Source organism: Atractosteus spatula, chromosome 7, assembly GCF_055471065.1.
Source record: "Atractosteus spatula isolate fAtrSpa1 chromosome 7, fAtrSpa1.hap1, whole genome shotgun sequence".
Taxonomy (NCBI): Eukaryota; Metazoa; Chordata; class Actinopteri; order Semionotiformes; family Lepisosteidae; genus Atractosteus; species Atractosteus spatula.
The window spans coordinates 35,025,583-35,053,031 of record NC_142712.1 but is presented as its reverse complement, the minus strand read 5'-3'; the positions used below and the strand labels follow the sequence as shown (position 1 = coordinate 35,053,031).

Genomic DNA, 27,449 nt, shown 5'->3' with positions numbered 1-27,449 from the left:
GTGAACATTACCTTTGCTTTTGAACAGCTTTCAGAAGATTGAATGCACATTTGGGTTGGCAGCAGCAAGTTCAGTTAAGGACATAACCCAGAAGGACATAACACAGAAAACAGCAGCCCTCTGGCCCCAGGCTGTGCCTGTTAACTTTAATTCACTGTTTCAGTGTGGTTTTGCCACTGCCAAGCACTAGAAAGTCCTACTAAAAAGGGTTTGACTAATTTATACAAAGTGACAACCTTATTAACTTTACTCTTGTCTTTTGAGTAGTCAGATGCACCAGCATGCATAGGCTGCAAAGGAACAGGTAAAGGTTGTTCTTTCAGCATGGAATAAAGAGAATATTGACTGTGGAGCCTTCTTCAGGTGTGTGGCATACCTCCAAGTTCAAGTCCACAACAATGCTTAGTACTACACTTAAGTTTGGCCAGAGGACAGAACATTTAAATCACTATACTTGTACAGAACCCAGAAACCCATTTAGCCTCTAGCAATCATTTAAAATGACAATTGCACTATAAACTGGATATGCAGCTACCTTTCAGAATAAAGTAGCAGAGAGCTCGTTTGCACTAAGATCTACTTATCCCCCCACATCTCCAACTACCCTGCACTATAAGAATGTGGGAGAGGGTTCAACCATTTTCAAAGCTTACATAATGAAATTGAGCTTAAATTGTTTTCACTGCAGTGTTAAATTTTTAGTTCAACTTAAGGGGTATAACTACATTAACTAGTATGAGCTTGAACCTGAAATTATTCTGTTTCATTAGAAAGAATATTAAACATCAAGTCAACAGTTTGCTTTCTGACAAATTTTAAAAGCCTGGAGAGGCTGCATTAAGGAAAGTCTGCCTTGTTCCCAAGTGATGTCCCTCTTAAGGCACTACATACTGTATTTGAATCCCAGTCCCAAAATAACCCTTACTCTTCTTGCTATAAACGGCAACTGTGATCTACTGTGAAAAAAAAAAAACTTACTCTTGGATGGGTACAGGAGAATTGGGGTTGTAGAGCATACAACAGTGATAATCTCTCAAGACTTTTATATTTCTTAATCATTGAAGCAGACCTTTAAAGCATAACAGATGCAGGTCACACAGGACATCACTTCCAAGAAGATGGGGTGGATGTAAAATTTCAGTATTTCAAGTTACTCTAACAATTTAAAATTTACTGGTAACGGACCTATTCAAGAGATGTATAGAAATGTAACCCAAACCGTCAAAGGAACTAGAAAGGACAGTTGTAAAATTTTCGTAAAACTTTTATTCTATTGTTTCATTCAAGACCATTAACAAAAGTACAGAGGAGAGCTTCTTCATGTTGTTCTGTAAGAACCAAGCGGTCTCCTAGATAAGTTACAACTCCACACTTGAGTGGAGGCGCAGCAGAAATCCTAACAGCATCTAAACCACAGAAATTGAAATCCTGATTCTTTTGAGTTTTATTTTTGCTCATTTTACTTCTGCAAAGATACCAATTTTCATGATGTCAGAATATTCCTCTAGGAAAAAAAAAAGCACGTTCACATACATGAATGTCAACCCATAGTAATTTTGATGCGAATCTGCAATATTTCTACCAAAAAAGCCATCATTAAGGAGGCATCATTTTGGGTGCCATCTGGGATAAAGAATTTTTTTAATGAATTTTTAGGCACAATTTTAGTTTTTTTTTGTATTTTTTAGTATTATTTGAAATTGGAAATCAGGGATTGAGAAAAAAAGCTGAAAGGTATGTGCAAAAAATAAAAAAAATATAAAAAGCAAATTAACAATGGCATCATGGTACCACCTGGAACTCTGCACCATGAAGCAATTTAAGGGAAATGGACCACATGTGGTTCATATTTTTTACTTGCTTCCACACCCTTAAAAGTACAGACTTAGTTTAAAATTCTAAAGCAAAGCTTTTTAACAGGACTTCATTAACAGCAATTTATTTTTTCAGGTTTGAATTTGCATCAAATTAAGTTAAATGTGAGGTGGGCTTAATAGAGAGCTAGTCTGCTCCATTTTTTAGAATGACAAGTATTTTAACAGCCCCAACATTTATCGGGTATCCCAAAGGAAGCTCTGCATTGTAACAGGTTTTCACACACAGCAGCTCCCTCCCCCCACAGTGCTTGAAAAAAAAATACAGTAGCTTTAAGAAAAGCATCCAGAGCAGCAAAAGTAAATATGAAGCATGAAAAAATTCTCTGCAGTATGGGGGAGGGGGGTTACCACACAAATCTGGCAGGTCAATACATGTTTAAAAAGGAACCACACACGCAAACGCACACCACAGGTGCAGAATTCCAGCAGGGCCTTCTCCATCATCATTCCAGTTTTAGGTTAAATAGAGGCTAAGAAGTCTTACAGTAATTCCTGTTTTTAAATCCACCCATTTCCCCCCCCCACCTGTAAAAGAAAGCCTCGCGAAGACCGGAGAGAGTCCAGTCTGCTGCTGTGCTTAGCGGTGCCGATCTCCGAGCACAGACAAGGAGGTGGTGCAGAGCCACGAAGAGGACGGGTTTGGAGGGGCAAGGGGGGAGAAAGGTGAGGGTGGGCACACTGGTACGCTCTCTGGCACCTCCCACACCCCCTGCTGCTGCACTTGCACTCCTCCACTCCGATGCTGCTGGACGCTCATGCTTTGAAGCAGTCAGTCGATGACACCTGCTTGGCGTATCTTCCTCTCCACATTAAAACCCTGTAGGCAGGTCAGAAGACCCAAAATTGGTATTTACTCCACAATTTTACATTTTTACCTCACCCCCCTTGACATGAAATTTACACCAGAACTCTGTACTATCACTTCAAGAAACAGGTTTAACCACCATATTTGTATACTGAGAAAAAGTATCACTGGAACACAAACAGGAGCTGTTCATCTGTTAGACATGCTTTGCCCAAGGTTGTAGATGTGATCCTGTGGGGTTCTGTCCTATTCGTCACAGATTATACAAACCAGTGCCTGTTCACTGAACTCCGTAAAAATGTAAACATTCCTTTTCAAGCCAATGTATTGTGAAAAATAACTCCCAGATACGCCTGTTGCACACTGACTGGTTGTAATGTCTAGGATAGAAACCGCTGCCAATGAACTTCCCAGACCTTAAATGCGCTCTTGACAAGAAAAGCATTAACGGTTCCTTTCTAAATTTTACTTTTTCCACCAGGGTTGACAATGAAGACTGCTATTTCTTACTGGGTGTGGCACAGGTGAGAAAAACCTGAAAGGTGATTTGAAATTTGGGTGGGGCAGAGGTGATCAGGATCAAAAAGAATCCACTATCACAATCAGTCTTAACTGATCAAGTCACCATTTAATCAATACTTGAAATCATTTTATAAAGAGGTATAGACCAACAGTGGTAGGTTTCTTCTCAATTTGAAAAATTATAGTATGACATGGCACTTCGCAATCATTTACATGTTTTTAAAGACAAAAAAGGTTAAACAACTAATCGCTGGACGTTATATTTCCATTGCAAGCTGTCAAGCTCTCAGTATGAGGAATGAGAAAAATATTACCTTGTAGTAACATTCAGTACTGGACTATTGTCATTACCACTTTCCTTGCTCTTCAGAAGGGAGATTGCTCCACTCTAATGATCTATGATCAGAAAGACCCCAGACTGCAGAGAATAAGTACCTTGGAGTTATCAGGTCCCCGGGGTTGGCGAAGAATGACCAGACGAGGGGCACTGGCATCATCTAGGGTAATGCTCTTCAAGCGGCTCACCAGGCGGTCAGGCCGAGGTGTGGCCACAGGCTTCGGACCCTCACTAAAGGGAAGTGAAATCGATTAAAACTTCATGTTAGACAAAGACTTAAAGTTTGGGGAGGGAGCTTTTTCAAGGTACTTAGGAAAGTTCAAAATTAAATCTGTTATTTGCTTAAAACATTCTAGTTTTAATATTAACAGCTTTGAAGTAAATATATTCACTGCTTCAATACACATTCAGACTGAATTCTGCTACTCAATTGATGAAGTTGGAGCTTTTACACAGACACCAAAATGGATAAATCAGGAACAGCATTATGAAGCAGAAATTACAAATGGAAAGTTTCTTAAAGCTTTTTAACCCTCTTTTGCATTTTGACACATTTAATTTCATTTTTAATAAGGTATTCTGTACCTGACTCTGCGCACGTTGCAAGCACTACACTTTCCTGTGCGTTGGTTCAGAATCACAGAAAACTCCACCTCATCTCCAGCCTGCAGCTCCACTCCATCCTGCACCTCTTTCACATGGAAGAACAGCTTCTTCCCATCACCCACTTCATAGGAGATGAAGCCAAACTGCACCAGACACACAGGGGGAGATAGGGGGTACAGTTCAAGGAAGCAAGAAATTAAATCTTCCAGTTTACTCAAAAGGTCCTGATGCAATTTTTTTTGTCCCGTGTACCACAATCATGTTCTTTATGGTTGGCCATGAAAAACTGCTGTAGATAAATCTTCAATCTCTTGGGGAAAAAAATGTACCACTGATTTGACAGCACTTAGCCTTACAACATTTCAACCGTTCTGAATATTGCAGAGTATTCAGTTTCACTGAGTTGACCTGCTTTACATGTTAAGCTTTGTAACAGGAAATGACAGTCATGAACTCAAACCATATCTACAATCCACCAAACAATATTGCATGAAACCTCTCTTCAATGATTCCCTAACTTATGGACTATCCCAGGCCACATGCTCATTGGCTAGATATTGGACCCAACCAACAGCTGGTCATTCCATTCTTATAAGCAATACGCATGAGTCAATGATGAGCTGCTCTTGGTGGGGACCTTGGTATCCAAACACAGGACGGGGTAGACACTGCATTAGAAATAAAAAAAAGGATTTCCTTACCTGGTCCTTTACACACTCTACAGGGGCTCTGCGCAATGGGACAATATTACAGGCCATCTTCTGCCCAGTCTGAGCCACAGTGCACAGCTGGAACTTCACCGACTCGCCCTTCTGCAGGCAGTCTGCCTTGCTGGCCATCCCCACAATGCCAAAGGGGAAGCTCTGCCCCTTCAGGCTACCTGTAGACAAACCACCAGGAGCTTTGAGTGCCAACACCCATACTACTCACCACCCCCTAGTTGCAAGGCACATTGTGACGCTTTTCCATTCATAAACGGTAAACCGCGATTACAGCTTGTGTATAGCAAACAGGCTTTAAATAAGACAAATCAAGTATTGAAATTAGGCGTCTGTTCTCCTGCATTTCAGATGATCCCAAAGTGCTTGCTGATTGAAGGTCACTGTTAGCATGGGCTAGAAAAAAAACACCAGTCAGGGGTGGTCTGCCTTAAAACCATCATTTAATAGATCCTATTAACATTGGTACAAAACCCTTTTCCCCATAGCATGTTACAAAAGCTGCCCCCCAAAAATACTAGTTTAAAATTTTAAATCACAGTTCTAGGAGTCAAAAGTCAAAATGTCGTGCAATTCCCATGAATGGTGAAGTATCAGTACACCAGACCTTTTTTCCTCAGTGTGCTATGGGAAGGAAGGTTGATAAGTAAAAAATTAGGAGGCATGATTGTCGGCTTTCTTGTATCTGAAGATATAATAACATAGGTCAATTCAGGCAATCTCAAGAGATAACAGGCACTGGTTGGGGAAAAACCCCAACAAGAGGCACTACTCAGCTCTTAACCAAAAAAGGGACATATGACATGGCTTGAGAGAAAAGCTGATGGACTAAAATATCCATTGTGCTTTGTAAGCACTAGATTCAATACTGCCTCAAACTGACCACTGTAATCACTATGGGATGCGGACTGACTCCAACAGGGGCAGTCTCTAATATTCCCATCAGGTCATACATAACTACATTTATTTTCTGCATCACAACATATGGAAGCATTTTCTTGCCAGAATTATGAAGCCTTGCGGAAATGTGCCAGTAGCATTTCATGCAATGACTCACCTTCCTCTGTGACCTCGATGAGCCCCTGATACTCAGTCTGGGAGGGGTCCACACTGCGCAGTGGTCTCACAACCTTCCCCAGGCACACAGTTGCACTGACATCCTCCCCAACACCATTAACTGCAAATGCACCAGGACACACTGTGTTACTGAAACATTATAGAGGCGGAGATTCCATAATGGTGATCATATTAACTGTTTTACTGCTACTTAAAATCCATATCAATGTACAAGGGAACGCGTCCATAAAATTCAATATCTGGCCCCAGCAGGACCAGAGGTAGTGTTGCAAACTGATCCCACATTTGCTGCAGGACAAGATACAGCATCTCCATTTACAAAGTACATGTCACAAAACTGGAATTTAGTTTAATTCTAAAATTACCCTGTATGAGGTACAGAACATGGGATTAGAAGATAAAGCAACCTGGAGAAAAACTGAAATGACCACTGATAAAACCACTTGAACTGACCCCTACCTGCAGTGACCTTGGTGACTTTCTCAGCGCTGACCTTATTGCCCTTGCCCTTAGATAGGGTGTACTCCACAGTGTCACCCAGCTCAAGATTTTCAAGATCCCCACACATCTCGCTGCAAAAAACAGCATACAGGTTATTGTAGAGTGGCATGAAGCCCTGACTGCCCAGAGTTAACTGATAAAATGTTTAAAGCTACAAAGCAATTAACCTGTAGTGAAAAAAGATCTCCTGGTCATGATTCGCTGTTTCTATGAACCCAAAGTTGTCCTTCAGCGTGGCAACATATCCCAGGAGCCTCCTGGTGCCAGCAGTGCGGTTGAGGATTTTGATAGACACTGCACTCTGCTGACCCGTCCTTTTTACTTCACAAATACTGAACTCCACCTGTAAAATCAGACTCAACTTGGAAAGAGCTTGGAACAAGGGATGGATACGCTAGTCAAATGCTGGTGGAATTTTAGTTTAGAACTGGCCATTTTACCCTTTCTGTACCAGATGGTTTGAAAGAGATACAGGAGTTTCAAAATGTTTGCACATCACACAAAAAAACTAGAACTAGAGCACATTCAGATAATCCTCATCTTTAGTGTAATTCAGAGCAAGGGATGCTCTAAGTGTCCCTTACAAATGAACTAATTTAGTTGAGTGCACTAACCAGAACTGTAAAGTCAATGAAAAATAACCCTACAGTACTGCTCGTACTAATCTCTTTCCACCTCTCACATGCTCACAGCTCCCACCTTATCTCCAACCTGCGGATACACGGACCCTTCCAAATCCTTGGTATGATAAGAGACAGTCATCTTCATGCCACAGTCTTCGTATCCTATCACACCCTCCTCTGAATCCTGATGCACACATGGAGACATTACATAAAGATCAGAAAAGCCATGAGCTGCAGGGAGTGCAGCAGACATCTTAAAAGCTAGTGTATCATATGCAGTAGCATTAAGGAACATCAAGTCCACAGAAACAACTCCAACACCGTATGCTGTAATAAGCAGAAGGGAAGCACTAAATCAGCCTCTAATTAAAACAGCCAAATCATGTTATTTACCCTCCGTAACTATACAGAAAAAAACAGCAAGATGTTAGGACTGTACTGAAGTGTAAATGCCCCATTCTCAGTACAGCTGTGGCATCCATAATGTGCTGTAAGCGCTCTGTGCACACACAAAGTATTTCTCATGCACAGCCATTCACATCAGACACCCATCTTCTCTACTTGATTCTTGGAAATTAAGTTAGATAGTTTTACATTCAAAGAGCAGAACAGGAAGATCCAAAGTTAGAGATGTTAACTGTTAATCAACTAATCTGAAGATATTTTCTAAATAACATTTCTGTAGCATGTAGCATTGCCTTTTCATTACTTTTAAGTTTCTTTGGAAATCAAAGTTTGTTAAACCGCTGAGACAGAACTCCAATTGCTGGAGTGTACTGAGCTTGACTGAACAGTGCTTTGTTCCCTAACAATGAAGGGTGCATTTCCTAATTAGGACCCACTTTCCAACACTTCAGTTTTATACTCTAGTGTGAAAAAATTTCAAAACAAACAGATTTTGCAAAACAAAGTGAAAGGCAACTGGATACAATGTGAAGCTTGATACAATGTAGTGGTTTCAGAAAAACTGAATTTGACTGTAAGGTTAACAAGATAAAGGGGGGGAGAAAGGGCAGCATCCTACCTTCTCTTTTTTCTAATGAAGAAAGGAAAAGAGAGGAAAGGAGAAAGAAAAGTAGTAAGATTGAGAGGTCTGAAGAGATGGACTCAAGTGTTCTGAAGACTAGAAACAAGCAAGGAAGTGAAAAAATGTCAAATGTTTAATTTGTTGTGGAATAGAACTTTAGATAAAAGGGAAGAAAATTAGAGAGCATTGATAACCAAACAATTTTACTTCGGTTGAAGTTCAATTTTCCACCCTATGACTTCCTGCTCTTGACAGACAAACTGCTTTTGGAACTAGCGAGTTCCCCAGGGAATGGGCTGAGGCTTTGGTAGCACTGTAACAGCAGCTAAAAACTAAAAGCCCTCTTAAGTTAGATTTCTGTTTGCTTATGGGAACTGAATTTAAGAAACTGCCAAGTTTATTTGGAAGGTATATTTCTACTTCATGATGCAGAAGAATGTGGACAAGGCATTACATAGGAGAGCAAGGACAATGGCAAATGAATAAGACATACCTTATTTGGCTCACCCATTGCAATATATTATCAATTTCTAATGCCAAGGTACAAATCTGAGATTTTGATCAATTATCCAACTTGGTAAGGTACATGTGGCATGGGCCAGCATTGGTCCACAAACTTCTAATGGCTAAACTGGCTCCCTGCATGCCTGATTAGCATGAAACATTTCCAAGGCTGGAGAAGACTTTCAAAGACCTGTAATTCTTCAGGGGTCAGAGACCAAATGAAAAATGTACTAGGCTTACCTTCTCCTTGCCTTTGGCTGGGCTGGTGGTTTTGGAGGGAGCCTCTTTCTCCACTGTGCCTATAAAGCGATGTTCTGACTGGGTGTGGAAGCATACTGTGCCTTTGGGGAGCTTTTTGATCCGGACTGCGTGGTTCCTTTGGGCTGACAGCATATCCTGCACAGGGATACCCAAACTTGAGTCTAATGTGCTCCACAGGAAAAAGGTATTTACAATCCCAAACAATTAAGAGCAACATTAGTAATTTAAGGAGAGCTTGGGGCTGGGACAAAAGCCTAACAAACTAAGGAAACTGGATAGTTTTTCTACAGCAGAGGGTTTCATTTTAGGCTTTAGGAGTTGCAGGCTCTTGTATAGAAAAATAAAAAAACACTTCAATGCTTAATTAAAAGCCTAAAACCTCAAGTGGGTCAAAGTGCTTTGTAGCAGGTCTGATCAGTTTTCATGTAAGACACCTGGTAAAGTTTGTCCAAACTTTCACATCTCTGAACAACTTCAAGGCCACTTCTTCCTTTTTCACAGCAAGACTGGTAAACTGACATATGGTGCTTTTGAAATCCAATGTTTCTTACCAGCGTATTTCTGGTTGTCAGAAAAACATGAATCCTCAACTTAATGTACTCAGCTGCAGGTAATGTGTGGCTAAGTGTGTGGAAATGAGTGTTCAATTACCTTCCTTTACCACATCTGATATCAAGATTTCACAGTTGCATAACATTTATGCATTTTTGTTCAGGGATTTATATTGGCATAAGCTCCTTGCACATTTATTGAACAGTCTGAAGAAAAATCTTCCTTAGGGCCAGATGGAATTGGAACCTTTACAGCACAGTAATTGAAAGTTTTGTAATTCTATTCATATCCACTAACCTGAAGTGAATGGTTTCATCTTATAATTAACTTGAGTCTAGAAAAAACAATGTAATCTTGAATAGATCCAAATTTTTACTTAAGAAACCAATACATCTATAAAGTTTTTATATGGAATTCCACTGTTCTGCCATAGTGTGGCTGTCATTTCCAGTCAGCTGCAGTGGGGTACACTTACAGGAACCACAGTGAACTCCACTTCATCAGAGATGTGCAGCTGACTCTCCTCCAAAATCTCACTGAAGTGGAAGAACATCCTGGCATCACGGTCCACACACTTAATGAACCCAAAGCCATCTCTCATAGCTGCAATTACTCCCTGTGGCATAGAAAATGTGATGGTCAATAACTCCTAACTGTGCCACATTTCCCACATAAAGGACTATTTAATATCATCTGGGATGTTCTACTACTACACAAACCTTGATGTGCAATGGCTTTTTCATTCACAAAGCCAAGTGTTTATTGCACTTACATTGTGTAACTTAACTGAACTGTAGCTAGCAAATTAAAACATTTGCAAGAAAAACTTACTGCAAAATGAAGTTTTGTCAGATGAACATATACCCACCTGAATGAGTAATGTTAAGAGGAAATACATAACTGGGATGCAACATATTCCTAATGTATTTTAAAGGGAATAATTATACTTTAGGGGAACCGGTGGAAAGGGCATTTGTGGCAAGTTATAAATTAAAGGCTCCTACTGCAATTATTTTAAAATACCAATTAACTAAAAACATGCTTTCCTATTGCTTCAGGTGTAAGAATGCAGGTAACGCAAGATCAGTTATATTGTATCAGTAATGGAAATGCAACTTAAGGTTTTGAATTATGGTTGAAACTCCTGTATTTAGGAAACGTGTGTCTACCGAGGCATTTAAATGCCTACTTGTCATTTATCTTTGATGCACTGAAAGCTCCATGATACTTAAATTGGCATAGACAGAAGGACATATTGCACAAACACTGAAAACCAAGTCAATTGAGGCTACGTGTTTTGCAGTAGGTCTGATCAGTTTCAAGAATGCAGGTGCCCAGCAAGGCACAGCTTAAGCAAAATACAAGTAGGTCATGGCTGATTAATGCCAAATGAACACTGAGAAAGGTGGGCAGAGTCCTTACATCTTGGGAAATCTTTGTCACTGTTGAGCAATGACACGACTCAAGCTCATTGATGTCTTGGCCATAGGAATCCAAGCATTGAGGTTGAAAGACCCTATCTGATGCCTGACCTAGACTGCCACAAACGTTTTGTGTAAATAAAGGCTGTGCTGTAACCATTGGCACGTTGAAATTAATCTCACCATCTCCCTGGTCTCCTTGGTGTATTGGAAAGTGTCAGGCAGAATCTCGATGTTGGTGGCACGCTCCAGCTTGTCACGCCGGTCGGTGGAGATATTAAACTCCACATGATCTCCCTCTAGCAGCGTAACCTTGGACTTGGTGTCTTTGTCACCAAATAACAGTTCCTTGTCAGCGAAATGAATCCTGGCACGGATGCGGCCAGGTAAGGGATCATTCTAGGATGACAGGAAAAAGCACAAATCAGGAATCCTTACGACTACTCTGAAAGACTGAACTCAAATTAGCCTTTTTCTGTGCATTATCATTTTAAGCATTTAAGATTTGTTGCAATACGATTTTGCTGCGTTAACTAAAAGTGATTCAACGGTCCTCCCCCCCCCCCCACCCCCCATGTATTAAAAATGGAAAGATTCACTTACAGTGTAAAGATCCTGTCACAAACTGTTGATTAGTTCATACATTTTTTAGAAAGCCTTAAATCTTTATCAAAAGCTCTAATTACATTTTACAAGCCAATAATGTTACTGTAAAAAATATTCCTCAATATTGCATTTAAATTGTAACCTTTTTTGTTCTTGGAGAATTTCTGCAGTGTATACTGAAACAGTAACACTTGACTAGTATAATTCTGTTAAATAAGACATTATACAAATTGGGCCAAAACCAAGAAACTTACCTGGTTCTTAGTGGGAACTTTAGGGATTACTTTAGTGACAGTTCCTTCAAAGCGCTCAATGCTGATGTCTTCAAAAATAACTGTTCCTTGGGGCAGCAGTCTCACATCTGTGGCTACCTCTTTTCCCTAGAGGGCATTAAAACACCTTAATGAATAGCATCATACTGACTTTTCAACCTTAAATTTTGCATAAGAATACTTAAGTGCTACAATAAACAGGATTATGTCCTCAAATAATAAATTGTAAAAGCCTGGATTCGTCAGCTTTTAAAAAATGTGAAAACTGCTCTGAAGTGGCAGCAACTCTCCACACACACAAATTATAATTTAACATTGAAAACACCTTAAAATATCTTGTAGCACATATCAGCCCAAACAGCTGAGCAGGGACACTCACATTTCGCTCTTTGATGGTGAACTCCACATCATCTCCTGCCTGCAGGGCTTCCAGGTCTCCTTTAAACTCACTATAGTGAAAGAAGATCTCCTTCACTACATCTCCTCTTTCAATAAACCCAAAGGCCTCCTAAAGAGGGGGGAAAAAAGGTCACAATCACAAGACATCCATGCAAGAAAAGGAGCAGTGTGTAAACCATATACCGTAAAAACATACATGCGTTATTAGCTTTCAGTCCTTTTTACTGGACACTAATACAGCACCACCCAGCATGCATCTAAGCATACTGCATTTTCCTAGAACATTCCACTGGAACTTCTTCCCAGACCTCTTGCCTGCATCTGCCTTTTCTATTTATTAATTCAAATGCACAACAAAGGAAGTTTTAGACAGCAAGAAACCTAATCCAGAGCAACAAGACCCTGGCAATTAAACATCCTACTAACCAAAAAGAACACATTAGGCTTCTTTAGAAGTCATGCGTAGGTGTGCATTACAAACATCCAGTCCAGAAAAATTTAATCAAGTGTGACAAGTTTGTCAAACTTCAGTTATACATTATTCATGTTTATAAAATCTATCACTTTACCTTGGTTGCACAGACGACGCCCTGGCAGCGCATCTGTTTCTTCTTCACCAGTACAATATTATGAGCGCTGACCGCACCAGTGCTGAGGATTTAATCACATACCAGGTCAGTAAAGCATGCCTCAACCACTGCCCCGATCCCGTTCCACAATTGCTGTAGATGTACCAGGTAGGCACTTAGAACAAGCTGCCCTTCCACATTGCAATAGAAGATTCATTTAGGTTTTTCAAGATTTAGTCCCTGGATGAATTTGCTTTTAACTGCCAAGCAAGCCTGAAATGGCCTATTCTGCTAAGCTGTTAGTAACTGCTAAAAGTAGAGAAAACTTAAAAAAACTGATTTCATGTGAGCTGTTTTAATAGTATTAAGAAAAATTCTGATGCAAACAAGCTGTAACAGAAGCACTCACTGTTTGTTCGTTTCCATGAAGAAGCTGACCTTGTCCCCAGTGTCAAGGAGCGTGTTGCCCTCCACATCTTCAGGAGTGTAGGTCAGATAAAATACCTCCTACAGAGAGACACAAGGAAAGGTACTTTGCAGATTTAATATAAACCAAACATCTGAAGTGCTTCTGAAAGTCTGTTCCAAAACAGAATCACTATGACAACTTTTTGCACTAATCAAAAGGTTCTGCAAGCAGATTTTGGAGGTTTAATTTTCTGTTTTTCTTCACACCTGATTTGGGTTGAAAACGAGACCACTTTTCACTCATTTCACTACCGATACTTAATACTAGTATATACTGTACATGGCTTTTAGTAACGCGTCTGAGAAGGAATTAAACATCCAGTTGAATATCCAGCACAGATTTAGTTGAAAAACAGTGCTAAACACAAACCTGTATTGAGGAGACAATGGCTAAAAAACAATTTTATTTGTATTTATATGTGCAAGGAAGATAAGAACTGGTTTCCCTTTATGGGACCTAGAGGTCATGGCAAGTTTTGTCAAAAGAAAAGATTGAATTGTTCAGGCTAGTTTTCTGGATACAGGAGGCAACAGTGATGACTTACCCCATTGCGCTCATAGCATACACTGCCAGTGGGAACCTGTCCTGGGGCTGACTTGCCATCAAGGTGATTTGGAATCGCACAAACAACCTGCAGGAATATTGATCACATTTAGCTACACTTCAGAAAATGTATACAAATGTTTCAACACCAACTGATTTTCATTTTTGACCACACCAAAAGTTTAGTTAAAATGTTTTGGTATGGTCAACTCATCGACAAAAACATTCTGGAGTACTTTCCCCACTTAAAAGACAAGTAAACAAGGGTCTAACAGGTTACATTTTCCAAAATTTGTTTTTTAATGTTTCTTTAGGGCAGTTTTCTTCTTAATTTCAAAACAAGTTCTTTCCATCAACAGATTTAAACTACAGGTTAAGTTTCTGGTATGCATGGACATATTCCAGAAATGTTTAAGTGCTAAGCATCCTACTCTGTGACGTTGCGACCTTCTATTTTCTACTCTCCTAATTTAGAGCTGCCCATAGTTAATCAATTCTGCTTGCTACTACAACCCCTTGACGTTGAGAGATTGTGAACCTGTGCATGCATAGTGAGCTATCAGGTGCCAAAAGTGTCTTAAAGGAAATCCTGCAACCACTAGAGTAGAAAGTGTTCTCTCACTGACATCACTCCTGCTACAACTGATAGCCGATGTAACTCTGGCCTATCAAAAACAGCCCATTAATGACAGTGCTCACCCATCCAGTGCTTGGGGAGTCCAGTAAGAGGTGGCTAACATGACAGCTCCAATCTGCACCTTTAGATGTAACATGTACCCAATGTATGTACTTTTAATTGGTTTTACAGCAAAAAATCACCAACATTTATCTTCAAATTAAGCACAGCATCAGGCTTCTTTTCTAACTGTGTAGGTGGCAGCTTAAACATGATTACAGCCATCATGCTTGTAAATCTAGTTAACTCTTAAATCAGCTTTAAAATGGAATGACTTTAAGCCTCATTGAGGACACAAACGTTTTCTTATCTACATTGGCCTGACAAAAGTACAAGCATTCTTATGGAGGTCAGCAATAAGCAAGTTCTAGACAAACATTCCCAAATTTACACAGAGAAGGGTAAACCGCTAGGTCTCGCTTTTTCACAGTCTTCTTTATGAGACTGATCTGAACATTTGTTTGGGCTTAAAAGTACAGCTTTAGACACGATTTCACAAATTTGTGCTGAGTGATAGTTAAAGAAAAGCCCCTAGAAAAATGCAAAAAGGAACAAAGCACCTTTTAAATGGCACTGGCTCTAACCCCCCCCCCCTCCCCCACAACCACCACCCCAGTTCAGACACCACAAGACCTCAAACCCCAACACAGACAGGACAAGACAGTCAAACTTACTTTAATTGCTTTAACTGGTTGAATATAGAACACTGGCAATACATTTCTCAAGATGTGAAAGGGAGACCCTTTCTTTATTACACCTAATCCCCCGAATCTGAACTGTTCTCAAGGAGGAGAATTAGGGACCAAATGAGTATTTAAGGTCAGTGAATGAAAATCAGAATAATGCAATAAAAATGAGTTAACACTGACTGATCAGAATTCTAGGACACTGTACTACATATTACCTATGGACAACATATCATAGCACCTAAAGTTTATTACACAACGATCATGGGATTCGTCACCAAAGAAAACTGGGACAAAAGCTTTCCACTTCATGGACTTAAGAGCACTTGTTTTTCACATTCTAGGTAACGTTGTGTAGACATATTACAGACCAGATAGTTTAACATTTAAAGTACGTTTGACCAAACACAAAATGGACAAATGGAAGGTAAACATAACCAAAAAAAGATTCCTTAACTGGATTTATAAAACCATGCAGCATAGTAAGGGGAGTGTTGAGTGAGTTTGTGTCAATCGCTCCCACCTGCCCAGTGATTCTCTCCTCAGGCAGTATCTCTGGTTTAATTTTCACCAGCTTCACTGCAATGGGTTTGCCAGTGCGCCTGTCAGACGACACTTCAAACTCTACATCATCTGCAGGAGACAGATTCATTAAAACACCCTCAAATTACTCTGGATTCAATTCTCATTTATCACACAGGCAGGTCATCCACAAGCACACAACTCTGACACCCTGTACTCATTAACAGTTTACTTCATATGCATAGTAAGAGGTTTTTATGCCGTTTAACATCCAGTACTTATATATATATCCACACACAGAAGAAAGAGGCACCTCCCCATTGAGGTGTTAGTCTGAAGTTTTTCTGGCATTTCCCTAGTTTTAATATGGCGATTATAAAGTCTTCAGAACCCTAATGAAAGCATCTTTTTCCACCTGAAAAAGGACCATTTAGATTAGTCCCATGGGTTAAGTTTATGCATTACTTCCCAAATGGAATCAAAATCAAACCCCCAAAAATGCAGCACATAAGAGGTTCAATAGGCTAAAAAAATGGAATGGGCTGAAGCATGTGAAGTATTTCAGAAATCAAAATGACTGGATTTAATTGGATCAAACACTGCAAAAATGTAAGGAAACCAAGATCACTACCGAGCTGCAAAATGTATTTTCCATTTCAGTAGCACTGAGCTCAACCAATCCTGTCAAACAGGTAATGAAGTTACTTACAAGCGTGAATTAGAAAAACTGTTGCAATATAAAACAAAACTCCTCCTAAAACCACAGGTAGACACCTCTGCCTTTAATATTTGAAATTGGAACCCATACCAAATAAAACCAGAGAAAAAAAACCCCAACTTCAATGCAACACAGGGAATCAAAAAAACAGAAAACGTAGTACAAGGCAGCCTCCACTCACCTCCAACCTTCAGATCCTGAAGGTTACCATTGTATTGGGAGCAGTGGAAGAAGAGACGTGCTTGCCGTTCGGAGCACTGGATAAACCCGTAGGAGATCAGCAACTTCTCGATGACACCAGTTTCCCGCAGGCCGCCTGCTGTGCCATTAGCATAGGCAGAATGGCCATTGTTGTGCAGCAGATTGGGGTCGAAACTCATCTGGAAAAGCCAGACGCGGCAATGCACCAGAGACCAGTTTTTAATATGCTACTTTGGGGAGAGTGGGTTACTTCACACACAATACTACATTTCAAATCAGGTCAAATAACTACAAATAAGAAAAGGTAATGAGGAAGATCTGGGGAAGCCAAACAAAGGTGCAACTTTTGTAATGTAAAATTTGGAAAGGCGCATAGGAATACCCATCAAACAAACTCCTTGTCCTGGATTTGGCATCAGTTTAGTTCTTGTAATGTCACATAAAATGTCAGTGCAACATGGAAAATGGATGCATAGACTTCAAAACCATCCATACATGCATGGATTAAGCATGCCAATTTCTAGTACAAACATGATTAAATACAACCTTCCAATGCCAAACATTCATTGAATATATCAAATACTAAAAGTAAAAAAAACAAAATCAAAACCACAATTCAGAAAACCAGGACTTTCACTCATTCATTTCAAATTATAGCACAATGGAAAACTTATCGCTCAATTCAAACCTAAGAGTACTTTTCAGTTTCTTCAGATGTTATGGTCCTTGTTCACCATTTAAATGTCCGAATCTTTTAAAAATCAGTGATGCTCTGTTTTACCACCAAGGAAATCCAAGGTTACTATTACCCTATGGCAAAACAAGGGCAACTAAAAGAACATTAAGATTACAGAAGAGCTCCTAGACTTATGTAGTTAGTAACTGACATTCTCTGAAAAAAAAAGTCTAAAACTTTTAACCTCTTTTTAAAAGAATTCTTATAGCTGCACATTTTATCCTGCAATATGAATCCAAATGCCAGCTCACTCCTTCTGCATTTAACATTTGAAATTGAATACTTATCAGAAAGCTGAAAATGTGAATTCAGTGCAAGTGTAAAGGCCAAATTCATGCAGAAAAATCAAATCGGTGTTAAAGAGAAAATGTCACATTGATACAAATAAGACAATTACCAATTTAACCTCAAGTTAAAGGCAGTTTTATGATGTATTCAGGATTAACTGCTGGCAATGCAGCTGAAGCCATAAAAAAGGTTTAGCTGTTTTTTGGTAAGGCAAGTTAATTATATATTCAAGTCTTTGGTATCTTTAAGAAAATAGTTCAAAGATGGATGTTTAGATTTAAAGGGGAACTGCAGTCCCAATTCCTCAGACCGCTACTTCAATCTAGGTTATATATTCATTGAAATTTGTAAGATTGCTCTGTACCATCAAATCAAGCACAAAATTGTGAACCTTGGGAATGTACTGTATGACTGCCATTGTCGTCCCAGACTGCTGGTAAACCTTGGGCAAGAGTTCATACAAATTGCGATGTGAAACACCTCATCCTACTCACTAGTCACCATAATGTCTATTGTAATGTGACATACGAGCAAATAAGTACAGGTTGTGCAGACTTTTCACTGCAGAAATGTTCCAAAGTGATCTGTACGCAGAATTAACAAGTAAGCAGTATTTATTAGCAAAACATGTCCAAGTCAAAAGCAATTTCTACTGGATTAAAAGATGTATTGACAATCCTGCTTGTTTACAATATAATGGGGCCTTTTCAAGTCCCTGGATGGTTACCTCACTACGAATCGCAGACTATGGTGCTGCACATAACTGGAAATTTAGTCTGTTTTGCAATGCAAACTGGAGGTTTTACAAGTTTGTCTTTCAAACTGCAATAAAAGTAGAATGCACTCTCAACAACGCCAGTTCTTTCTAACCAAGAAATATAAGAACAGCGTTGCAGTTCACTTTAAGCAATTTAGTTTGAAAGAATTAAGGAAGAGACTGTGGAAAAGGAACCAACTTACAATAAGTAACCACAAGCTTGAAGCACCACAAGTTCAAACTACACTGCAAACAGCACCTGATCATGCAGTTAGACTCAGTGACTAGTGGAGTGCAGACCCTGGCTGGTCCCAACTCACAGATCTCTGATAAAGGGGGATCCTCTTCTGCTTTTTGCCCCCTGAAGCGCTGGTGCTAGGGCAGGAGACTGAGGAGGAGCGGGGAATGGGGAGGGCTGCCAGGGGAGGGGCAAGAGAGGGCTCAGGGGGGGCGGGATACACCCGCTCCATCTTGTACAGCTGGGGGAGCACAGCAGCACACTGTCGAGGGAAAACTACAGCTCAGTATTGAAGGGGCAGTGGGGGTGGTAATGGGACATGGCACTATGCTGCTGCTAACTCTGACACTGTTAGCAGAGTAAGCTTTATCAAGAGTGGGTAGCATCACCAATTTATCACTTTATTAGAAGTGTTCTTTAACAGATGCAAAGACCCAGCTGAGCTGAAAGATATGAGGACTTGCTCTGGAATGACAGGAATATTTCAACAGGTAAACTGAATAAGCTAAATGTTATCTCCTTTTGTTTAGAATTTGTGGTGTGAGAGTCATTGTGCTAAACTTAAATTTTTCCAACAAAAGCAGCTATTCTTGGATTTTTTTTTCCAAAATGACAAAGAAAATATTTTTACTCTAAGAGATAACAGGAAAAAAAAACATTTAACAAAGCCAAAAAGGGAAAAAAACAAGACTAACAGAAGGGGATAATGTGGACAGTAGTGGAGCTGAGAAGGCCAGAAACGTCTGAGGTCCTAGGTAAGGTAAACTTGTAAGATCTTCAGGGTGGCACTGAATCAGATTTAAAAATAAAAACCCTTTATAACACCTTGTCCATACACACACACATACAGGCTTTTAGATGCAGGGCCACAGTGGTTGCTGAAATGATTAAGTGACAAATGAGATGCTCGACAATGGTTCTTCTTCTGTAACCAAGGCATATTCTGCTGATCGTCACTCAGTCATAAAAATTCAAGGAGTATACAAATGAAAACAGCTACAAAAGTAATGCATGATTCTCTATGCTACAGAGTATGACACTGGGGGAGAATGGTGAGTTAGATGGGGAGGTCATTTGTAGGGCACAAGACCAGCCTCAAACCTGCAGTTTCTGATCAATGCAAATACACCGCCTGCTTTTAACATCTGGCTAGAGCCTGTTAGATGGACCACTGAAGTTGGAAAAATGGTAGTAGCAGCTAAATTGGATATAAAGCTCTTTCTAGATTTTTATTCCCATTAACTCAAAGGAATGCCAAGCTGTACAATGAAAATGTACTGGCGATACACAATTTATGAAGATAGGCTAACCGGTGAAAATCAAAACATTTACTAATAATACAATACTTTTGTCTTAAAACCAGTCTTACCACAAGTGAAGCTTCTTGTAAAAAGGCATGAATGTAAAAGCAGCATCCACTGCTTCTAATACACAAGCCAAACTGAAGAACTCTGATGCAGGCCGCTAACAGTAATTATCACTGCTGCCATGCAGGAAGGCTAAGAACTGATACAAGGCTGGAATTCCAATTGGGTTTCCCCCACCCTCAAAGTGCATGGATAAGACTGCCTGCCAGCAATTACAAATACCACTGAACTAACAAAGCAGTGTAGATACTTCAAGCTTAAACCAATGGCATCTGCCTCAAATATAAACAGGTGGTCTGTTTTAAGATACGTAATACAAACATTAAGGTGTGAAAAACGGATACCAAAAAACATTTTGGACAGACTTGCCAAAATTAGGCCAGGAAAAAACTTGCAACTCAAAAACTGCCTATTCATCCATCAAGCTTAATTGTCTATGGATGCATAATGGCAGCTCCACCTACATCTCCTGCAGCAAGAGAGGCTAGTCCCAGAGCCCAGAGAGAACGAGAATGAGGGGGGTTAGGCCAAACAGCGCCAGAAAGGGTGGAAGGTTGGGGCAGGAGAATGGAACTTACAGATCGGCCGTACGGCGACAAGCTGAGTCCAACAGGAGATGTGTTCCCCAGGTCAGCATTAACATACGCAGCAGGGGGGGAGGCAGGCAAGGTAAACTCAACAAAGCCCTTCCAGGTGCTCGCCATATTCCTACGCCCTTTTGCAATCTATACTGTTTAAAAAGCTGCATGTGAGGACAGAAAAGACAGAGAGCAACAAGAGCCAGTAAACAAACTATTAGCTGCTACCCTGCAGCCAATAAGCACTGATCAGGAATCAGAGTGACAACACAGGCAGGATACAGCATGGCAGCTTTGGACAAGAAAACTACTTAACACCATTCAACATCAAAACTATTCGGAAAACATTAAAACGATTTCTACAAATGCCACATTTCTTCTGTCTTCTATATGATTAAAAAGCAACAGCTGGTGTTTTTGACTACTCAAAACGAACAATTTTTTTTGCCAAGAGAAAACAAGTCAAGTAATCAAATCACTACTGCAAAGACGCCAACATAACTACAAATGCAAAACTCGATGAAATCATACTACTGCAGGAATGAAAGATACTATTTACTGGTGATCTGGGGAATACAGACTGATCTGAATGATCAAAAAAATCATATGCTATGAGACTAATATAAGCTAAGGGAAGCTTTACACAAGTCCATTCATAGTTACAAGAGAAAGAGCACATGGAACTCTAAATTCTTTAAATTTTCTAAATTTTAAGTTCCGCGCAGAATTTCCAATTTTGGTTCACCATAACGGTATTGCAACATGAGACTCACTAGATATGCATAGAAAGGGCAAACAAATTTGATGTTGCATCTACTAAAATAATTTGCAAGCTGAGTATAAGCAAAACTATCAATATTGAGCGTGCTGTTTAATGTGCATTTTGTTAAAGCACATACTAGTTCTGTGCTTTTGCTCCAAGAAGAGAATTTCCCAGTGTATTTTCAGATTAAATTTACAACTTTTCTGTAGAAAGCACAGGGCGACATACTGAAAGAATGGCATACTGAAGATGGGAAGTGCAGATGGTGCCCAGTTCCACATCATTTCTACATCCATTGTACATAGGTATGCAAGTAAATCCATATTAAATGTCCTGGACTACATGAACAAAGACATTACAAAAGGAGTCAGAACTTCAGTGTTCCAAAACAGCACAATCCTCTAGTTCTCATCCCATCACTGATCTATTATGACACCTTCTCATGGGTGGTAGAGTGCAACACAATGAGGGCTGAAACCCAAGAGCCAAAACAAATCCTGGGCTAGCAATTAGAGGGTCCCACTGTGGTCACTATAGTCTGTGCATTTAATGCAACAAGGGAAAATATTAACTTATTAAAGCAATAATCAAATTAAGAAATGAATCCTCTATGTTTCAATCAAGAGCAACATCTAAGTTTAGCTTCATTTTATTAGATCAGTAGCTTTCAGTTCCGAGATCCTTGTTTTGATAGTTAATATACAGACCATGTCCTCAGCCAAAAACACTTGCCTTCAGCTCCATACAGCTCACACAGAATCCACCTCAAATACAGCTAACAGACTACAAGTTCTAACAAGGAACATAACAGCGGACATGTATTTGGGCAAGAAGCCAAATCATTTTTTGAATCTCAGTGACTATGAAGAATCATGCAGGACTTGTCACTTGTCAATTCCCATCCCTGTAGCACAACTGTAACTGAGGAATCTGCTACCTCACATCAATAAGAGCACATCTTCCTCTTTCCTACAAAAGCTATACAGTGACAATCATTCCAAATCTTTAAAACACTGCTAGTCATTCACCTGAAGAATTAACATTTAATGACAACACAAGCTCCTGTTATTGGAGAGCTGCTTATTTAAAACAGACAATGCTGAAAACCAACAGGACTGTCATCTACCACACTTACTGAAGGAGATTACTCTTATTGTGCATAGCTTTAATAAGTATGCAAAATTCAAGGCTCCACTGTGGAAGTGGTGTGGTTTTGCCTCAGCACATTGAAAACAACAGGTAATCTGTTCTGACATGGTAAAATATTTAGACAAGGTGTCTTAGCAATGAAAGACTCAACCCCACCCCATACTCCTGTATATTTTCCTTACAAGCAATACATAAATTTCAATGTGGACTCAGGAAGTAAAGTTTATTCTCGGCTCCAAAATTGTCCACTGTACTGAGAGGAGAGGAGAAAAGGTGGGGGGAAAAAACAGGAAAGGTCAGTTACCACATCCAACAACTTCACTACAGTACAAGAGGTACCTGCTGTTGAGGTGGAATGGTAACAAATATCCTTGGCTTTGTGAACAGAACCACAAACTAGTGACAACAGCCTGCAAGAAAACTCATACCTTGCTCTGTTCTTGGTTTCCGATATGCCCAGTACTTCACAATTGTGGCACGTGAAGGGTTCCAAAAGCAGGTAACACTGCGTTAAACAAAACAGAATAGCACAGAAAGAGACAGACAGACAGAGAGAGACAAGAGGAATCTATTTGAACTAGCAAAGGTTACTACTCCTGTTGCACTGAACACATCAGCACAGTGCAACAAAGAGGATGAAGAAGGCTAGCAGCAGCGTTGGAAAGTGCTCTTCAGAAGCTGTTGAGTAGGCACAATCTTCTTGTTTCAGATCAAGTGTTGTGTCTTTCAGCTCAATCGTGGCCGTCTCGGTTCTTTGGTTGCGTGTTTCTTGTTCTTGTCTTGGAGCGTCGTTTTAACTTTTGTTTTAAGGTTCTCTTCTGCGTGATCTGAACTTTGAAGCAGCAGTTTCTGATGGTAAAATCAATTCCGTTTCACTTCATACTGAGGAGAGAAAGAAAAAGAGGCCAGAATATGTAAAACATTCTCTGGTAATCAAATTTAACCATTTCAAAATGTTGAGAAACCAATAGGCTGTACTGAATAACAAGTAGGACGGCAGTTCCTTTCCATTTCTGGTTTTTGTCAAAGCTCCTTGTATAACCTTATTTCAGGATATCCATATAACACTGAAGAAAAAGCAGCTTAGAAGTGTTGAAGCTTTTATATAGCCTCCAATTAGTTTTTCCATCATAACCAGGGCAAAACAAACAAAACATGTTTTAGCATTTCCTTTGTCCTTTGCCTCTTCTTTCAAAACCTAGCCTGTTGAGGTGCTTCCCAGGACAATGACATGTTAGTTTCTTTCACTCAAATGACACGGATACTTTGGTGCCCCCATGACTTTTAAAAAAAAGTACTTAAATTTAATTGGTGGAACCAAGTTTTATTTTCACACTAAGTTTATGGGGCAAACACTCAAAGAACAAACAGAACACACAAAAAAAGTTATTAAAAAAACATTCCATAAAATCACATTCCAAACAAAATGGGGAGAAGGGGGAAGTTACAGACAGTCCACACAACCATCTAGAATCAGGTCACTTATTTGTACCGACAAATCTGATAAGGGTTACAACTGTAGAGAGCAGAAAGATCAGATGCTGGTTTGCCGCTTCTGACATCACCTTTCACACAGGACAATTTCTAGCAGGCAAGTTCAAAACAGGTCTGCTCAGATCTGAGACAGCCCAGACCCAACCGAAAGGCACAACACTGGCGCAGTCCTGTGTGAAGGCTCCCAAGACTAGCTGCAGGAGGGGACGTTTGCACAGAGCCTGCATTTACTCAGGTCAGCTGCTCAGTGCCCCCCCTTTCACCAGCCTCTCCAAATTCTTTACCAAGAACCTCATCTGCTATTAATACAGACAGTTCCAGTAGAGCTGCATCCGGACGCAGCTGCAGGACTTGATAGTCTGGCAGCACAGCTGCGCTGTGCATTCACCACCTCCAGCATGGGTGGAACAAACCAAACACTCAGCAGAGCACCATTGTGAGCAGGGGGTATTACTCACCAAGTGGCATATAGATGCCAGAAATAGGGCTTTACCACCCCAGTCTGGATTTCTTTACAATTAAGCTCTCCATTAGCTAAATGAACCTTGGAAGTATTTAAGTCTAGAGACTCATCAGTGACAAGATAACTGAGCTAATGCTTAACCTAGTACATAACATTAAGATGAAAAATAAGGAAAGTGGAGTGAAAAAACATCAAGAGATGGGGGTCCCCTAATGTTATACTATAGGTTTAAGTCTCCAGTTGATTGCAATTCTAAATCATCATACTCACTAAATTCTGTGCTTTGTTCTCAGAGCAGACTGAATAGGTCAACACCAGAAGAGGATTCTGGGTAGTGTGCACATCACTTTAAAACCCTTCAATCCATTCTAGGAACAAAGACTCACGTTTCCCCATCATAGCTGTAGGGCTGTATTTGAGACAAATGAAGACAACCAATCAACAACAAATTAAAGACTGCCGCTTCTGAACTCAAGAGCAGCATAAAAGTATCAAGAAGTGTTTAAATTGATCATTTAACTGGTGAAAAAGCTTTAAGTGGAGGGCAATACCTAGGGTTTTTGCCCCCATGAGAATGAATGAGAAGTCTTTGGAAAGCAGCACTAACCTATCACTTTGAAAATGAACAACAAACACAGGGAACCAGCAGATAAGATTTTTTTTTTTTACAAACCCCTAGTGGATCTATAATGGTTGTCAACTTCACACTATAAAAAGATTATGAAGACTAGAATTTTTCTTTTTACACCACTGATCAGATGTAATTCAGAGTCCTTTGTTAGTGTTTAAGCATACATTATGTTCCAGACAGGAGAAGATACTTTTCTAAAACAATTCACCATCTTCCCCACCTCTCAGGATGCTCTGCTCCACCCCTCCCCAACTTGAAAGAATTTCATTTGAGATCCTTCTCAAGAACTCACCAATGAACATGGGTTGTGGTCTAGATTAAATCAAAGTGTGACAACTGTGGTAGCTTTCTGCTTTCTGGAGATTTCTATTTAGACCTGCCACATCACACTTGGTTTTGAGCCTGCAATGGATAAGTGGGTCAAATTAAAAGCCCAAGCGTATTTAGAACTGTGACTGTGAGGGGGGAAAATTCTGCAATGGACATTATAGTTGACTCACTATGTGATTATCTAAAGAACAGTAAGTGGCATGAAACAACAAATGAGTATTAGAACTAACAGCATTTAAGTATTAAGTACATACCTGTATTCTCAAGGTATATTAATGTACACAAGCAGTATCGTGATTGGGTATAAAATCACATCGACTCCTACAATGCCTAAGAGGCATTTACAGCACAAAACAGCTACAGGTATAAATTGTCCTTAAGGCAGGAGATAAGCAGCTGTAACGACTTGCATCGCTACTGTTGACAAGCCATTACAAACAACGCAGCCAGCGGCTGAACCTCATGCTGCATCTTTTCCAAAGCTTGAAATGCAGGTAAAACCTTACATCTAGTCTCTCCGTTTATACGTACGCCCATGATAATGCGCGATGAATGACTAGTTGAATTCACAAAACACTGGGGTGTGGGAAAGCTGAAAAAAAATAAAAGGAATAAAAAAAACCTATTTATAAGCGCCCAATGCAAAAGCCCGGGCCAGGCAAAACTCGTTGGCAGGCTGTTTCCTTCTGAAAACGACCAGAGTAGTTGATCTACATTTTTGCTTAGTGCCACTAAGCTTGGTTTCGACCTGCCCCCTTCTCCTATGAAATCCGTCTATTTATGTTCTATGTACTCCAAAAGAATTGCAAAACGAGTAGAGCGAGGCGTTCGTCAGCGCAGGTATGCAACATGGGAAATCGAGTGCTTTGATGCTGCCAGAACCCCCACCTCCCAGAAAAAGTCCGTTCGGCGCGAACTACACTTCCCACTGCACGCTCTGACCACGCTCCCAGTCCATTTCAATCGCCAGTGACGCAGCCAAAACTCACCCGAGCACACAGTCTATCTGTTTGCCCGCCCCAGCTACGTGCTGATTGGATATTTGACTACCCAAGAGTGTGGTCTTCGAAGCCGATTGGCTACCCTTTACGTCAATTATCCCTCCCTTTAAAGTTAGCTGCAGACAACACAAATTCTAAATGCGCATTTATGTGCTACGTACTTCATTATTTAACTAAACATACCTAAATACAAACAACAAATGCATTACAGAGTACCCGGGGACCGAAGGCATTTCAAAAAATGTTTTAAAATTCCCCGTTATTACAAAACGAAGGGATTGCCGTTATTGACAACAAAGAAAACAAACGCGACTGAGTACATTTTTTGCCCAGTCTTCAGAACTGTCAGGCTTTTCTGAGGCACCGTGTTTCAGTAAGCAATCTTCTACGTCAAGAAGTAAAAGATAATCCTAGATAAAAGAAATTCATTTGTGAGAAACAAGAGGCGGTCATGATGATTTATGACAAAACCTTCGACAAGAACAACGGGAGCGCTCTCCCCCACCCAACCGACCCGTGCGCCGAGGACACTGCCACGATCCGCAGAGACCTACTACCCACTTTATTTCGGCAACCTGGGCGTTTCCCGCTCTAATACCAAACTTTCAGTCGGTTAAAAGGCCATTCCACTCAGAGAAATAGAGTCGAACTCACCCCAACAGCCCTTAGCACTATCTCCAGCGCCGCCATGAGCAGCACGGCACATTACGTAGGGATAAAACTGCCCATTCTCGCGAGATCATCGCTTCAGATCCCTCGCCGCCCCTGCTGGGAAAACCCGCAGTCCTCCTCTTAAAGAGACAGGTGTTACTGTTATCGTTATGATAACAGCTTATATCAAGTATCTTTGTAACTGTATGCGCCTTGTAGTGTGATGCATTTAGGGTTTATCAGCGGTGAAGAATTCAGTAGTTCTGCAGTGTTATTGGTCTAGGACAAGAGTGAGAATCACTTTACTACAACTCAAAGACAGGTTTAAATGGCTCACATATTTGGTAAATTCAGGGAGCTGGAGGTATGAACATACATAAGGGAAAGCTCATTAATTAAGGTTTTATTTACACAGTAAGAAAATCATGACAAGACACTTTAAAGCCATAAATAGTGTTTATGAAGAATTATAACAGGACTGCATTCTATATTTCTACAGTACAGATACTC

At 40.2% G+C, this 27,449-nt stretch overlaps 1 protein-coding gene across 7 annotated transcripts; it reads right to left on the bottom strand.

Annotated features, from left to right (window-relative positions):
* Positions 1-1,248: 1,248 nt before the first annotated feature.
* csde1 (cold shock domain containing E1, RNA-binding) lies at positions 1,249-27,024 on the bottom strand. 7 transcript variants are annotated; one of them, XM_088920967.1, is made up of 21 exons: positions 26,943-27,024; positions 22,798-23,251; positions 20,458-20,621; positions 16,474-16,672; positions 15,510-15,685; positions 13,692-13,778; positions 13,088-13,185; positions 12,679-12,760; positions 12,090-12,218; positions 11,693-11,818; positions 11,016-11,231; positions 9,887-10,027; positions 8,839-8,994; positions 7,144-7,251; positions 6,612-6,787; positions 6,403-6,515; positions 5,924-6,043; positions 4,849-5,027; positions 4,127-4,290; positions 3,640-3,772; positions 1,249-2,694 (listed from the first exon to the last, which is right to left on the bottom strand). In XM_088920967.1, exons 3-21 carry the CDS (start codon positions 20,581-20,583, stop codon positions 2,647-2,649), a joined length of 2,577 nt encoding a protein of 858 aa, XP_088777093.1. In that variant the 5' UTR covers positions 20,584-20,621; positions 22,798-23,251; positions 26,943-27,024; the 3' UTR covers positions 1,249-2,646. The 7 variants fall into 7 exon arrangements, with proteins under 7 accessions (XP_088777093.1, XP_088777087.1, XP_088777089.1 ...); XM_088920961.1 differs by lacking the exon at positions 20,458-20,621 and adding an exon at positions 18,595-18,774 and having other exon boundaries at positions 15,576-15,685; XM_088920963.1 differs by lacking the exon at positions 20,458-20,621.
* Between the last annotated feature and the right edge of the window lie 425 nt (positions 27,025-27,449).

Coding starts and splice junctions, on each gene's coding strand:
- csde1 (XM_088920960.1), bottom strand. CDS start 18,744: ATGGAGCGGGTGTATCCCGCCCCCCCTGAGCCCTCTCTTGCCCCTCCC. Junction 11,819..12,089: donor TCACCATCAAAGAGCGAAAT/GTGAGTGTCCCT, acceptor AATGCCCTCTAG/GGAAAAGAGGTAGCCACAGA. Junction 6,516..6,611: donor GAGATCTTTTTTCACTACAG/GTTAATTGCTTT, acceptor TGTTTTTTGCAG/CGAGATGTGTGGGGATCTTG.